The sequence below is a fragment of the Silene latifolia genome, chromosome 11 (assembly GCF_048544455.1).
Source record: "Silene latifolia isolate original U9 population chromosome 11, ASM4854445v1, whole genome shotgun sequence".
Lineage (NCBI taxonomy): Eukaryota > Viridiplantae > Streptophyta > Magnoliopsida > Caryophyllales > Caryophyllaceae > Silene > Silene latifolia.
Window position 1 is genome coordinate 65,924,817 of NC_133536.1, and position 15,636 is coordinate 65,940,452.

The 15,636-nt window shown below is 38.0% G+C and overlaps 1 protein-coding gene across 1 annotated transcript; it reads left to right on the top strand.

The window, feature by feature from the left end:
* Positions 1-8,343: 8,343 nt before the first annotated feature.
* LOC141611714 (signal recognition particle 43 kDa protein, chloroplastic) lies at positions 8,344-10,027 on the top strand. Its single transcript, XM_074430313.1, has one exon. The coding sequence runs from the start codon at positions 8,441-8,443 to the stop codon at positions 9,665-9,667; it is 1,227 nt and encodes a 408-aa protein (XP_074286414.1). The 5' UTR covers positions 8,344-8,440; the 3' UTR covers positions 9,668-10,027.
* The last annotated feature ends 5,609 nt before the right edge of the window (positions 10,028-15,636 follow it).

Genomic DNA, 15,636 nt, shown 5'->3' on the forward strand with positions numbered 1-15,636 from the left:
GGAGTAGTTGAGTTTTTATTGATAAATCCTAGCCTTTAATCAGTCTGATCTCAGGGGCTGAGATTTTAAAGTGCACAAACTCACAACTCACCATAAGAACCAAACTCACGAGATCCCACCTCTATATATATATATATATATAATTTTAGTCGCTTTTTTTTTATCATATTACCCCTCTTATTTGTTCTCCTCTCGATAAATTCTATACCTTCTCTCACATTTCCTCTCCCACCCACCATCGCCGATGTCTGAAAGCAATTTTCGCCATCACTGACCGACTACCTCCAGACCTATCAACATACCCTCCACCGTAGTGATGACCGCACCCAACACCTCGGACCACGACGTCCCTCTCAACCCTTATCTCAGCAGCCCCTGGCCCACAACTAACCAACATCCTGCAATCCATGTCCAACGTCCTCCGACTATCTTACCCCGTCTTGCTTCCATCATCCCCTACGCCCCCCACCGTACCTCCAACATAACCACCACCATGGCGCACTTCATGCGGCATGCGTGACCTCTAACCCTTCTCGTAACCTTACGCGATTCCCCACCCAACCATTACCCACCCATCGCGAGTTCGCGACTCTTCCCCTCTCACGACCTCCCACCATAATCAACATCGCCCATTCATTTGCCTTTGATGTCGCGAAATACTATTTTTTTTTCTTTTCCTTTGTTTATTGCTGAAAATTATAAATCACTTTGTCATCCAACAGATGATTTAAAATGGGAGATTGAAAAAAAAAATTAAAATGGATAAATATTTTTTGCTAACCCCTTATTTACTCATTACTTTTCAATGTTATAATGTTATACATTAATTGTAGATAATTTTTTAAAGTTACTCCTTATATTAATTGTAAATAATATCAAGTATCTAAATTAATTTTTTTATCTCTATACAAAGTATTGTCTATTGCTCTTGATCTTATATATATTATGGAATTACTCTCCATAAGATGAAATAATTAACGCAAGTCAGTATACACAACTATCCACAAATTAAAAGAATTTGCATTTGGAAATTGATAGCCTGACAATCCCCAAATTTGCGTAATTAAAGTTTAATTATATACTATCTCATTAACCATTACCATTCACCTTGCTCATAAAATAATTCATCTCATAATCAATCAAAATAACACAAAATTATTTTGTAAATAATACTCCAATTATGGTAGTTTTCCTTAATCGGACTGGGAATAAGCTATGCACATGGAGAAAAGATAAAGGCGAAAGGATCGTATTCACCATTTTGTTACCAATCTCACTCAAAAAAAATATAACGGGTATAAATTTTAATTTTGTTAGTGAAACTGAGTTCAAGCAAATATGCGTAAATGATAAGGAAAAGTGGTAGAGAATCAATAAAATATAATAGCAAAGGATTATTTCCTTTTTTATGTTGATTTCATGGGGATTATTTCCGTTTGTATGCTGATTTAGACAATGACCCATAGGCTTGTAGAGCAAGATTAGTTGTTTAAAGGAAGCAATTTGTATTTAAATTTATGTTTTTTTGTTAAACACAACCTTTAAAAAACTTTTTTTTTTTCAAACACCACCTTAAAAAAAAAATTTGTGAAACACAACCTTTAATAATTTTTTTTTTTTGTTAAACACGACATTTTGGATAGAGTTTGAACACTTGCAATGGGGTGACTTTCAGTCGATGTTTGAGATAGCAAACGAGGTCGGTTTGAGGTGTTTTAAGACTCGTTGGAAAGGTGGGAGTACAAGCTTTCTAGGCGTTATCAATACGCCGGTGATAGGTGGCCTTATCTGGGGTCTATTGGTATGTAAAGTAAAGTTGGTCAAGCAGTGAATTGGTGTTTTTCTGATTTGTTTTTACCTCCAATTCACTCCTTGACCAGCCTTACTTTACACACCAATATACCCTACATAAGGCCACCTATCACCATCGTATTGGTAACCCCGGAAAGCTTGTACTCCCACCTTTCCAAAGAGTCTAAGAACAGCTCAAATCGACCTCGTTTGCTACCTCAAATATCGACTTAAATTCACCATATTGAAAGTGGTTAAACAGTGGCCAAAATGTCGTGTTTAACAAAAAAAAAAAAATTAAAGGTTGTGTTTCACAAACTTTTTTCTTAAATGCGGTGTTTGGAAAAAAAAGATTTTTTAAAGGTTGTGTTTGACAAAAAAACTCTTAAATTTAGGGGGCTGTTAATGCCACGACCATTATCAACTGCTCCACGGGATTTACTATGCACATTTATGCATGGGTGTACTGTTTATGTGAGAGAGGAGTTGTGGATTAGTTGATAACATTCGTGGCATTATCAACAGCCTAAATTTATATACAAAATGATTTTTTACACATGGCAGTTTCTCAAGCTTATGACACGTGGCAGACATATAAAGCACCGGTTTCAGCTTTAATATAATATATGATATATGATATGATGCTTTCTTTACTTGAAGTGGCCCATATTTGAAAGAATATATGTTTTTTACATACATATGTTTAATTCTAATATAAAGATAAGAGGAGAAGATGAGAATTGAAGCTCACAAACTTAATATGTACGGAGTATATAAAAAGTGATGGGCTAAATTTTTAGCTTAATATTATGGTGGCCTGGGTATATGTAATTTTTTTTGTTTATTGTAATTGACATTTTAGTTTGCTCATCATAAGTGATTTAACAATGGGATACAATAACTTCCTCATCTACTAACTTCGTCAACGACTTCCAACTCTTCATACACTCAATCAAACACCCCTTAGGTAAGTTATTAGGAGTGGTGAAATTAAATATTAATGAGGTGCAACTATGAGAAGTTGATTTATAGGATTCTCACGAGATAGATAAGCAATTTATACTGTTTGAGGACTACATAAAATAAATAAAATTTAAATAAGTTTTTAAAAAAAACAAAGAGTGGATAATAAATTAAACACAAATTCTCACTTTAGAGTTTAGACGGACAATATCCGTCTAAAGTTATAGACGGATAGTGTTCCTCTCAAAAAATGAAAGTGGATAGTGCAAGTGGATGGCAAATGGATACCCCCACTTGTTGTAACACCCTCTTCTTACCCGGCCAAGGTAATTGGGAGATGTTACCTTCTCGGTTTTCCGAGGTAGTGAATCAGAGTTACAATAAAGAAACATTTATTATAAATGACAAGCTTAGTGATTACAAACCATAAACTAATGAATAAAATACAACTCATGGCTATTATACTCATCTAACTAGCTATACTCATCTCGTGACTCATCAAGCTCGTCCCGTCTCCCGCGTACTATCCAACAACCTGTACCTAACCTGCTCCCCATATGACCAAAGGATAACATATGGATCAACACAAGCCACCCCAAAAGAGACAAGACAAATACACATACACAACAAACGTCTGTTTCAATTGACAAACAAAAGACGACACACCTAAAGTGTGAACATGCGATATGACTACTAATGTGAATAACATAATACTAAATGACCACCACCACAGTACCGGGACACGCCCAGGCATACGACAACCACACTGGTACCGGGACACGCCCAGACATACCGATAACCACAAACAGGTATCGGGACACGCCCAGACGTACTGGGCCCAGAAGCCAACCGGATCCCCTCCCAGACGTCGTTTCTCAACCACATGAGTCCCTCCGTGACTCAAGCCATTAATGTGCACATCCCTCTTGGAGTGGGAAGCTCCAAGAGGCGACTTAAGCGTAAGACGGTCTCCCAACCGTCTTACGTCTCCAGAACAACAACAACAACAACAACAACAACAACAACAACAACAACAACAACAACAACAACAACAACAACAACAACAACAACAACAACAACAACAATAACAACAACAACAACAACAACAACAACAACAACAACAACAAATCCTCCAACATATATAATAATGACCAACATATCTTAATCATCCTCCTAATGATGTAGTTACTACTAAACATGTTATAATGCCAATACCCTCATTATGCAATACTAAATACAACATCAACATTATTGAAACCGAGTAGGATTAACCTACCTTTTAGCAATCTCCTCAAGTTACTCGAATCCGGACGAAAACCTTCTCAAGGAACCGTCTCATCCTATACAAATCACATGATAACCCTCCAACATATATAATAATGACCAACATATCTTAATCATCCTCTTAATGATGTAGTTACTACTAAACATGTTATAATGCCAATACCCTCATTATGCAATACTAACTACAACATCAACATTATTGAAACCGAGTAGGATTAACCTACCTTTTAGCAATCTCCTCAAGTTACTCGAATCCGGACGAAAACCTTCTCAAGGAACCGTCTCATCCTATACAAATCACATGATAACTATCACAATACATCCTATACTAATATATACTACAAAGCCCCTTATTATTACCCCTTAATTACCCCAAATACACATACTAAACACTAATTGATTACTTATGACGAATTCCCTCAAAAGTTAAGGTTTAAAAGACTAGAAAAGGGGAGAACTTTACTTACTAGGTGAAGGAGATGAAGAGGAAGGTGGTAGATCTTCTAATCCAAGCTGGAATCCCAAGTGGAAGGTGTTTGTGAGGGTTTAGAGAGAGGGGAGAGAGTTTGGAGAGATAAGGAGGAAGGTGGAAATGATTTTAGGGTTATGGGAGAAAGGGGATTAATCCCGTATTCTGAAAACAACGGCACTCGACCGAGTGCCGAGTCCACTCGGTCGAGCGGACTCACTTGGCCGAGTAGCACTCCACTCGGTCGAGTGTACACTTCACTGGACCGAGTAGACCCACTCGATCCGCTGCGACACCACTCGGTCTGGTCCAAGTCTAGTGTAAGGATATCATTCCCTTCTGAGTGCTCTCTTATCGGTCTAAACCTCTTCTCACGCGTCCCAATGTCTAAGTACGGGTCCCACAAAGGCCGGGTATTACACTTGCCCTCCCACTTGGATTTTGTGAGAGGCCACTCTCCGTCTATAGCTTTAGACAGATAGTATCCGTCTATAATGAAACTGATTATAAATTAAATTTGACTCCAACTATAATTTGTAATCTTCACAACAACTTACCTACGATCAGAGTATTTAACCTAGGATGCAAGGTCAATTGTGATGTGTATATATAAACTGTTCTTTTCGTGCAAACATTAGCCACGAAATAATTTAAGTATAAGCGTTTCAAGTATGTTTGTTAACGTAGAATGTAACAAAGTCATTTTTACAATTGAAAAATATCCACAATAATTTTTATTTAGCTCAAATATTGTAGACTATATATATTAGGAGATCCGTGCATCGCACGGACATAAAATCTAGTAATTAAAAAAGAATGCAGTTTTTACTTTTACGCTAAATGTTTAGAGATATAAGCGTAATTTACTATCATTTGACTTTCACTTATACAAGCAAAATTTAATCGTCACTGTCCTTTACCTATCTAAACATTCTGAGCATCATTGTCGTTTATAGTTCTATCAATTTAAGATGATAACGAAAAAAATTCAATATGGTAGATCGACCCAAAAAATTCTAAAAATTGAGTTCAAGAAATTGTAATCGGCAATCATTAAATATTTCGACGAAAGACATACTTAATTGCTTGAAAACATTTAAATGAGAAATGATTATCCAGCTCAAATTCTCAAAAGTCTACAACCCAACACTTCTTAATTGATGAATAATTCGAATGCATGTGCTCAAGTCATGTTTAATCTCTGGGAATCATCCATCCTTGATCATTGTTTATGGTGCAAATTCGTTTACACGATATCCATTCATGATCTTGTTTGTTGAAAGAATACCACCAAAAACGCCATAAATATACGACTAATGCAACAAATTCCTTTTTAATATCAGAATTTGAAATTACTAAACTACCCTTTTAAATTAATCAGTTAAAAGTTCAAATTTTCAAAGAGGGGAATAAAAATATTGCGGCAATTTACTATTATAGCCCCGGTGGCGCTCAATTTGGGTACCACCCGGTGGCCCATCTCATTTTCCTTAATTATTTTAGCTTCATTTTTTCTTTTTCTAATCTCTTGTTTCACATTGGTAAATTTTAAAAGTTCATTCATATAAAGTAACCCATTAATATTCAAAAGCGAATTCACCATTTTAGTGTAAGTGACTTGATAACTTTATCACTTTTAAAAAAAAATCTGTTGGTTGAGCTTAATACCGTCTTAACTTTGCACCTCTAACTCCCTTCTTTCACTGCTACCTCTATTCTTATCGAGGTGAAAACCGTATTCTTCTAAGACGGTCTTAAATAAGAATGATGTTAAAAAAATATGATCTCATTTAACGGAAAATGGGTCATCTTTTAAAAAACAACTGTAACAAACATGTTATTGTCAATGATGCACTTATCATAAGGGCCTCCACCTAATATTTGAAAAAGGGCCTCCAAATTCCATTGGCCCGCCCGCCCCTGTCAATTTACTCATATGCTTCCTACATTTCCTCAAAAATGAGTGAAACTACGTATACTTCAGTTTATAAGGATACTCTACATCCTACTGCAGTTGATGCAACTTATTCCTCAAGTTTTAGAGAAAAAAAAATTTTAGATTTGTCCAGAAATTTGGCCTCCTTTCTTATGATTTATGGTTGTAGGGATCTGGCATTTGAATGTCAGCTTGTGGGAAGTTTTGGGTTTGCGGTTTAAGAGGACGTTGATGGAGTTCACTATTCAAGGTACGTTCCTTGGCTGATGTAGCCGGCCTAGGTGGCTCTAATGGCCCGCGACATCGGTGACCGTTTTAGTAACGTTAACATTGCGGCGTTTGTTGTGGGTGGATTCGGTTGATTCATAGGACACTTGTTCGTCTCTTATTGCCCTCTTCAAGCGATACAGTCTTGCTATATTTACGGAAAAAATGGCTGCTTTTATGACACTTTTCAGTTTGTTCCTCTACTTGACTATTAAGGCTAATTCAGATCGGTTTTGATATGTCGATTTTGTACAAGAGATGTGGCAACCGATGGTTCACTCAGTTGTGGTTGAGGATCCAGGCGAAGGATGAGAATAATTGTCGTGTTTATAGGTAACTCATTAATAGGCTCGGTGATGAGATATATATTAGAATTTGAGATATAACTAAAAAAGTATTGGTTCCATGACATTGGTGATCCATGTTATAATAATTACGAGTAATTGAAATTATATCTAATGAATTCAGAGCAAGAGCAAGCTCATGTTGATAACGTATTAAATATTGTGATTGAGAGCGAAAGTCTGAGAGCGCGAGATTGAAGTGTGTATTCTCAATTTCTCATTATCAGACACTTGCAATTATATAAAGAAATATAATGTGCATACTATGGGTGCACTAAATGAGAATCCATTTTTAAAATAATGTTCAAAAATAAAGTATTTGTCGTTTTAGGTCGGTTTTGAAAATATTTGTCAAAATAGTGTCCACGTAGGCTCGGGTTTTCAAAACCTGAAACACGGAGCAAACACGCCATGAGTAAGTGATGGTAGATTGTGTGTGTGATAGAGCAATTTATACTGTTTGAGGAGAAAGTGATGGTAGATTGTGTGTGTGAGAGAGCATTATTTTAGAGGGAGAAAATCCTCTAAAATTGTCCAAAATTCTAAAAAAAAAAGAAATGGGTTTGATTATCTCTTGATCTTCTTACGTCATTTATTCATCTCTTTTCATAGAACTTGTCTTCTTGTATCTCTTTTTCTAGAATTTTTTTCACTAGTTTTCTTGATTTTTAACCATATTTAAGATTCGACTTTATTTGCTCTCCATTTAACCTATAGGAGAGCTATATTTAGTCATTTATTTTAAAAATGTTGGTCTAAATCAAGAAACTATGAAGTTTTCGAGAACTTTTTTGAGTTTTATTACCTTGTTTTGATAATCAAAACAATGAACATTATTGATTTTGGTGTATAGAATATTTGTTTTTGTTGGCCTTCTATTTCGATGGATAGTTTAGTCTTCTTGTGGAGCGTCTTTTTTATGGCTCAATACCCAACCTTTATGAGTTTATGGTTCTATCAAGGTTCTACTAGTTTCCTTGTTCTTCCGAAAATGTTTTACAAGTATTCCACTCATATACTCAAGTTTTGTGTATGTTTGGTTTTAGATCTCATTTTTCTTTTACAATTTCTTGTGAATCTTTGTTTTTTTTCATTTTTGGGCTTTAAAGATTCCAACTTTTGTTGAATATTTTTCTTTTTATCCTTGTTATCTTGATTAGTTGATTCAACTATGGTGTCTGGTAATGAGAATTTTTTTCACAAATTAACTCTTATTTTAACTTAGTTCAGCTTCATTCAATTAAGTTAAATTCAGCTCTTTTTAGACGAAAAAAAAACATGACCTAAGTTAATTTTTTCGAAACCATTAATTTGTTAAGTTACATAAATAAAGATAAAGAATATTACGAAACATAAGACAAAACGAATAAATCCACATTTACAAGTATGGATAATGGAGATATGATTTCTTATCCCACGTATTTGACTCCCCTTCCTTTAATCTACCATCAGTTTCTCCTTGCTCTCTTACACACACAATCTTCCTCCATGGACACCTTATCTCTAACTCCTCATCTCTCCCACCTTAACCCCACCTCCTCCTCCAAACTCCCTTCCTCGCCATCTCACCCACCTCCTTCATTCCTCCATCTCAACTACATCCGCCGTCACTACCACCACCTCTCTCTCACTCCTCGCCGCATCTCCGCCACCTCCCAACAGCAACAAAATGAACAATTAACGTTTCAAAATTACGACGAAGACGAAACATACGGCGAAGTCAATCGAATAATCGGCAGCCGCGTCTCCGTTTTATCCCCCACCACAATGGAATACCTTATCGAGTGGAATGACGGTCATGCCCCTACCTGGGTCCCATCCAACTTCATCGCCGCCGACGTCGTTTCCGACTTCGAAACACCCTGGTGGTCGGCCGCTAAAAAAGCCGACGTCGACGCACTCCAGCGTGTCATTTCCTCCGACGTGGAATCCGGCTTCGACCGGGATCCCAACGCGGTCGACTCTGACGGTCGGACCGCTCTCCACTTCGTCTCAGGTCTGGGGTCAGAAGCGTGCGTGCGCCTCCTGGTCGACTCCGGCGCCGACGTGGACAAACCCGACGCCACCGGTGGAATGACAGCGCTCCACATGGCGGCAGGGTACGCGAGGGCGGAAGCTGCAGCAGCGCTGCTAGCCGCGGGGGCAGACCCCGAGGCCGAAGACGCAAAAGGGCGGACAGCATTAGACATCGCGAGGGAGATTCTCGCGATGACGCCGAAAGGGAATTTGATGCAATTGGGGAGGAGGCTGGGGTTGGAGAAGGTAATAGGAGTGTTGGAAGGGGAAGTGTACGAGTACGCTGAGGTGGAGGCGGTGTTGGAGAAAAGAGGGAAAGGGGAGAATGTTGAGTATTTGGTTAAGTTTAGAGACGGTGGGGAGAATGAATGGGTTAAACCCGGGTTAATAGCGGAGGATTTGGTGACGGATTTCGAACAAGGGCTCGAGTATGGTGAGGTATTAGGTGTGTTTGGGAAGAGGGTTGGGGATGAAGGGAAGGTTGAGTATTTGGTGAAGTGGGTTGATATTGAGGAACCAACTTGGGAGCCTTTGGAGAATGTTGATCCTGATTTGATTAACGAATTTGAACTGTCTCAACAAGTTAAGAGTGAGTGAGTAGCAATCTGACCCGATCAAATCCGAATCCGACATGATCCGAGCCGCATGTTGGGTTTGTTTAGGAGTGGCTAGACGCATGAAAATACAATCATGCGAGTCATTTTTCGAGTTTGATAGTGGACTTGATGTATTCGAAATGCCAAGACTTGTCAAACGGTTTTACAAGGAAAATGGGAGACTTGGTAATTAATTGATCAATAGTTTTGCTTTTCTTAAATCTAGTAAAGAATAGCTTATGGAAGTGTGCATGTCAATCTTTCTAGATTTTTCATCTTTGTAATTCACCACATTTTTGTGTATTTCTTTTACAATTTTTTTTTTTGTTTATAATGTAAGAAAATTAAATTGGCCATCTCAGATAAGACCAACTTATTTCATCATTTCAGATGATAGAGGTGAGTTGAAACCACCGACTTTCAAATTGTAACACCCCGACCCAAACCTAGGGTCGGGAGCGGTCACTCACGGTTAGACCTGGCAAAATGGTTAGACCCGAATGACCCGGCCCGAAAAGGTTAACCCGAACTTGCTTGACCCGAAACCCGAATTCACCCGACTTGACCCAGACCCGACCGTACCTTGTCTGACCTAATGTTGACCCGACCCAAGATGACCCTCCCAAAAAGACCCGAAATAATTGACCTAATCCAAAATGACTTGATATGACTCAAAATTATCTGAAACCACACAGACGAAGTCATATTAATATTATATATATTAAAATAAAGTTTCATTAGTTATAATCAGTCGGGGTGTTACAAGTGGTATCAGAGCAACTCTGCGACCGTCTAGTGAGCGTGTGACATCATTTGTTATGATTTAATTTGTATCTTAGTCTCCCTTTTAATTTAATTATCTCAGTCATTCTTCTCTATTGATTGACATCAACTCCATTTGCTTTCAGTATATTCGAATAATTATAAAAAATATTCAACTTCGAAATAAATTTGTATTTATAGTACGGAGTATATAATTCAGATATTCATATTACATGCTGATAAAACCAGACAATATATTTTCGGAATTATTTTTTCACATACGGACTTTACTCTTTCACATACACTTTTTCATTAACTTTCCATCTACTACCTTTCTTACTTAAACCTAAACAAATTAACTCTTACCTTATCTCCTAAAACCTAATCTAATTGCTCCACTAACTTGAATAATTGATCATAAATCTCTACTTAATGAAATCATTTACTTATTTATCAATTATTAATGATATTTGTCAAGTTTTGTTTAATCTTTGGAAGTTTACAAAACAATCTGATGCGTGTATATTGATAGAAGATGTATGTATGTATTCACTCATTGCAAATGTACTTGGTTCTTCTGGGAAGTGTATGTTGATATGTATTTACCTTTATCTTTATGAAGTAATCATAGAATTGCAAAAATATTGAACCAAAAACTGACTGATGAAATGTCTGTTATAATTACGCAACGAAGTTCATGTAGAAGGGCTGGAAACTACGTGCTGACATTTCAGATAACAAAAAACTAAGGGAGGTGGGAAGCAATGAAGCATAGATCGATTTGACGGAGTATGGGATAGGTTGGAGGATGGGTAGGCCGATGGGTGGGGGAAGGTAGCGGTGGGTGATTTGTTTTGAGCGAGGGTGATGAGAAAAAATGACAAGGGTAATATTGTAAAAGACGTATGTGAAAGAGTAAAATTCGTATGTGAAAAAGCACGATTTTCTACTTTATCAAACAATATACGCGATGGTCATACCAATAACGGGATCAATTGCAAATCCTAGGGTCGCTCCTGTTAGCATCAGATAATTTTCTTTCCTAAACCAGCCTCAGGAAGAGCTTTAAGAGAGGCACCGGAGTATTGGAAATCGACATGGTCAGACCCGTGAAAGCAAGGAATGAAGCAACGGAACAAGAAAGCCCCAACATCAACGACACAACCAAACAGATTCCTTGAAGTTTGTTGCAGTGACTAAAGCATTAACAGGTACATTCTCTTCTAAATTCGGAGACATATCTTGCTGCTTTAAAACTAGTATACCTCCATTTGGCATTTTCTATTCAGACTCAATACCAACACACTGCTCCTCACTTGAACCATAATCAACCGAATCACAATGACCCGAATAACTCTCCTGGTATCAGAGCAACTCTGCGACTGTCTGGTGAGCATGGTGAGCATGTGGTTATAACTAATGAAACTTGTAACACCCCGTCTGGTGAGCCTGGTGATCCAAAATGGTTTGGGTCGGGGTGTTACAAGTGGTATCAGAGCAACTCTGCGACCGTCTGGTGAGCCTGTGGTCTGGAGTACCCTGGTTACCGACCTAACGAGGGAGGATTCTGGATTTGGCTCGGCTGCGGTCAGATGCTGCCAGGCGCAACGAGGACGTTGCTTTCTTCAAGTGGGGGTGTGTAATGCTTCATTGAACCGAAGACAATATTCGGGTGGGGTAACTCCTTCAAGAGGTCCATTGATTGGCTTAAAATCTAACTAGTGCTTAAAGGGATTGAAAGTACTACTCAGATCAACAAAGTGCACTTTCTTTTCTGGTTATCCATGCGAAAGAACTTCACAGTTAAGCGTGCTTGGCTGAGAGTAGTCTTAGGATGGGTGACCTCCTGCGAAGGTTTCCGGGATGCGCATGAGTGAGGACAAAATGTGCTGGAAAGGACCCGTGTTGATCAGTGGGCCATGTACACAGCCTGGCGAGCTACCGTGAGTGACCGCTCGCGACCCTTGGTTTGGGCCGGGGTGTTACAGTAGATATATAACAAACTTACTCATTTTAATTTTGGTGTTAATTTAAAACAAAACATTCGAGTTTTTACATTTTTTTTGAGATATTAATGATTCAATAGTCAGATCTGAGGTATTATTGTTGATGTATTTATTTTAACGGCCATTTATTCATAATATATTTCATTCTAAGCGAAAAAAGTCGTAGATCTATCATTTACATACACATTTTGATTTGTATCTCAAATTTAACATGAAAACAATTCGACTTTTATAAATTATTGAGCTTTTAATTCTCTCAATGCCCAAATGTGAGTTCTGATTGTTTATTGTTAATTGAATTTTCTTCTAAATATCTGGGATTTTGGACTTTTGTTTTTATGGGTTTGATTTGACCAAGGGTATTATTATTATTATTATTTTTGTTGTTGTTGTTGTTGTTGTTGTTGTTGTTGTTGTTGTTGTTGTTGTTGTTGTTGTTGTTGTTTCTTATTTCTTAATTCTTATTTATTTTTTATTTTTTATTTTTTATTTTTTTTTTGCAGAAAAGCATAGATCTTATTCTATAAATCAGAATTGAGTACAAGATCCTCACCACTCATCTACAAAGGAGACCAGTATAGCCCTCTATAAGAGTAAACAAAGAGAAACCCAAAAAACAGAATGTCCAACTAATACAACCGACCCCTAATCACAAATTTAATTTTTATGCAAATAGCTTCAGGAGTAGAACAGCAGCCTTTGAAGATCCTATCTTTACGCTCTCTCTAGACGTGATACAAAGTGGCCATGAGCCTAGCTCTCTTACCACAAGTAGTCAGATCTTTGCCCCTAATGGAAGTTTGGTACCAGTTTATCACTTGTGCCAAACCATCAGAAAAGTGAACCTGCAACCAAGATGCAATAGTCTGCCAAACCAAAGTAGAGAAAGGACATCGAAAGAACAAATGCTCTAAATCCTCACTTTGGTTACAACAAAGTACACATCGATTAACCATGTGTATCCCTCTATGAACAAGATTGTCAATGCTAGGAAGTCTATTCTGGAGAGCCATTATTCCCAAGAAAGAGTGCTTAGGAACAACAGCCTTATCATACACAAGAGAAGCCCAATGAACCAGATTAGGATTGCCCCTAAGCAAGTGATACATCAGGCCAGCGTTAAATTTTCCATGCTTTGAACAGGCTTGAATCTACTCAGCAGCCAATCCTTGAGAACTAGCCTGAGCAACCAAGTAATCCTTAACTTTCACCACATTGTTCCAATACCATGAATGGCTGATGTTAGGAGAGGTCATCCAAAAGTCAGCCCCTTTAAGAATATATTTGTGAACCCATGTAGTCCAAATACTGTCTGATCTATTGAAAATTTTCCAAATTCAGCTAACCATTTGTGCACCATTCCATCTAAGGATCTCCTTTATGCCTATCCCCCTGCCTTTTTAGGATTAGAAAGGGACTTCTATCCCATAAAGACATGTCTCCTGTGGCCTTCATTAATCCCCCATAAGAATTCTTTACAAAGCTTTGTAATTTTTTTGACAATACCTTTGGGAAATAGAACACTTGCCCCCCAAAAATTGTTCAGTCCAAAAATTAGAGAGTTAATGAGGACTGCCTTGCCTGCATAGCTCAAGCAATTGTTTGACCAATGAGAAATATTAGCCTTAATGTTATCTTACAATGGCTGATACATATCATTAGTAAGCCTATTATTGAAAAGAGGTAACCCCACATAACGAAAAGGAAAAGAACCCTCACTAAATCCAGTAGCCTCCACAATGATTGCTTTAAGCTCAGTCCCCACCCCCACCAAAATAAAGACTAGTTTTAGTGGGGTTAGCTTGGAGCCCAGATAAGGCATCAAACTGAGAAAGACATTGAGCCACTGCTTTGACAGAAGGGAGGTCACCTCTTGTAAAAACAAGCAGGTCATCAGCAAAGAGAAGGTGGGTCAGGTTAAGTTGGACACATTTGGGATGATAAGAGAACCCATCATACCTAGGCAGCCTCCTTAAGAACCTGGATAGCACCTCTATACAGATAACAAAAAGATATGGTGAGAGAGGGTCACCCTGCCTTAGTCCCCTTTTACCTGGAAAAAAACCCTCAGTGCTGCCACTAATATTGAGAGAATAAAAGGGAGAGGAAATACAAGCCATAATCCAACCAGTAAATTTCTTTGGGAAACCCAACTGAAGAAGAGTACTCTGTAAGAAATCCCAACTCACAGAGTCAAAAGCTTTGCGAATATCCACCTTCAGGAGACACCTAGGTGTTAGGTAAGCTCTACCATATTTTGAGGAATGTTCATGAGCCATCATTGAGTTGTCAAATAAATCCCTATTAGAAACAAAAGTTGCCTGTTCTGGCCCAATAATATGTTCCAACACACCCTTAATTCTATTAGCCAAAATTTTGCTGACTACTTTATAAAAAGTAGTACAATAAGCAATGGGTCTAAAGTCTTTAACAGAGGAGGAATTGTCCAGTTTGGGAATAAGGACAAGGAGGGTAGAGTTTGCAGCCTTAGGAAGCTTACCATAATGAAAGAAATCATAGACAGCTTCCTTAAGATCATGCCCCACAACACTCCAAGCATCCAGGAAAAAGCCAGATAAATATCCATCAATACTAGGACTTTTGTTCCTGTCAATTGATTTCAAGGCATCAATAATTTCATTAGAATGAACAAATTTATCAAGACCTGCACAAGTATTCTGTGGGAGAAGATTTTGCTGGAATAGGTCAGAAGGAAGGGCTTGGACAAGAGTTGTAGAGCCAAGTAGAGTCTGGTAATAAGAGACAAAACTAGCAGCAACCTGCTGAAGACGATTTCTCATGACCCCATCTTCATCCTGAATAAATCCTACGGTATTTCTAAATTTTCTTGCTGCAATTTTAGAATAGAAATACTTAGTACTGGTATCATTGAATTTTAAATCATGGGTTTTAGCTCTCTGGTGCAAGGTCTGTATCTCTGCACTTTTAAGCTGAGTATAAGTATAGAGGAGATGCTTTTCTTGTTCCCGCAAATAAGTATCCTAAGGAGAGCAATGAAGTTTAGCTTGACAAGATAACAGGTCCTGCTTGGCAGACTTGACTCTACTAGCTAAGTCACTATAGTCAGAGGTATGAAGGCCCCTTAGAGCCCTCTTGAGATTTCTAAGCTCCTGAAAGAGAGAATTGATTTTCCCACCTTTGCAGTCCCCCTTCCAATTTTCATGGACACAAGTCAGGAAAT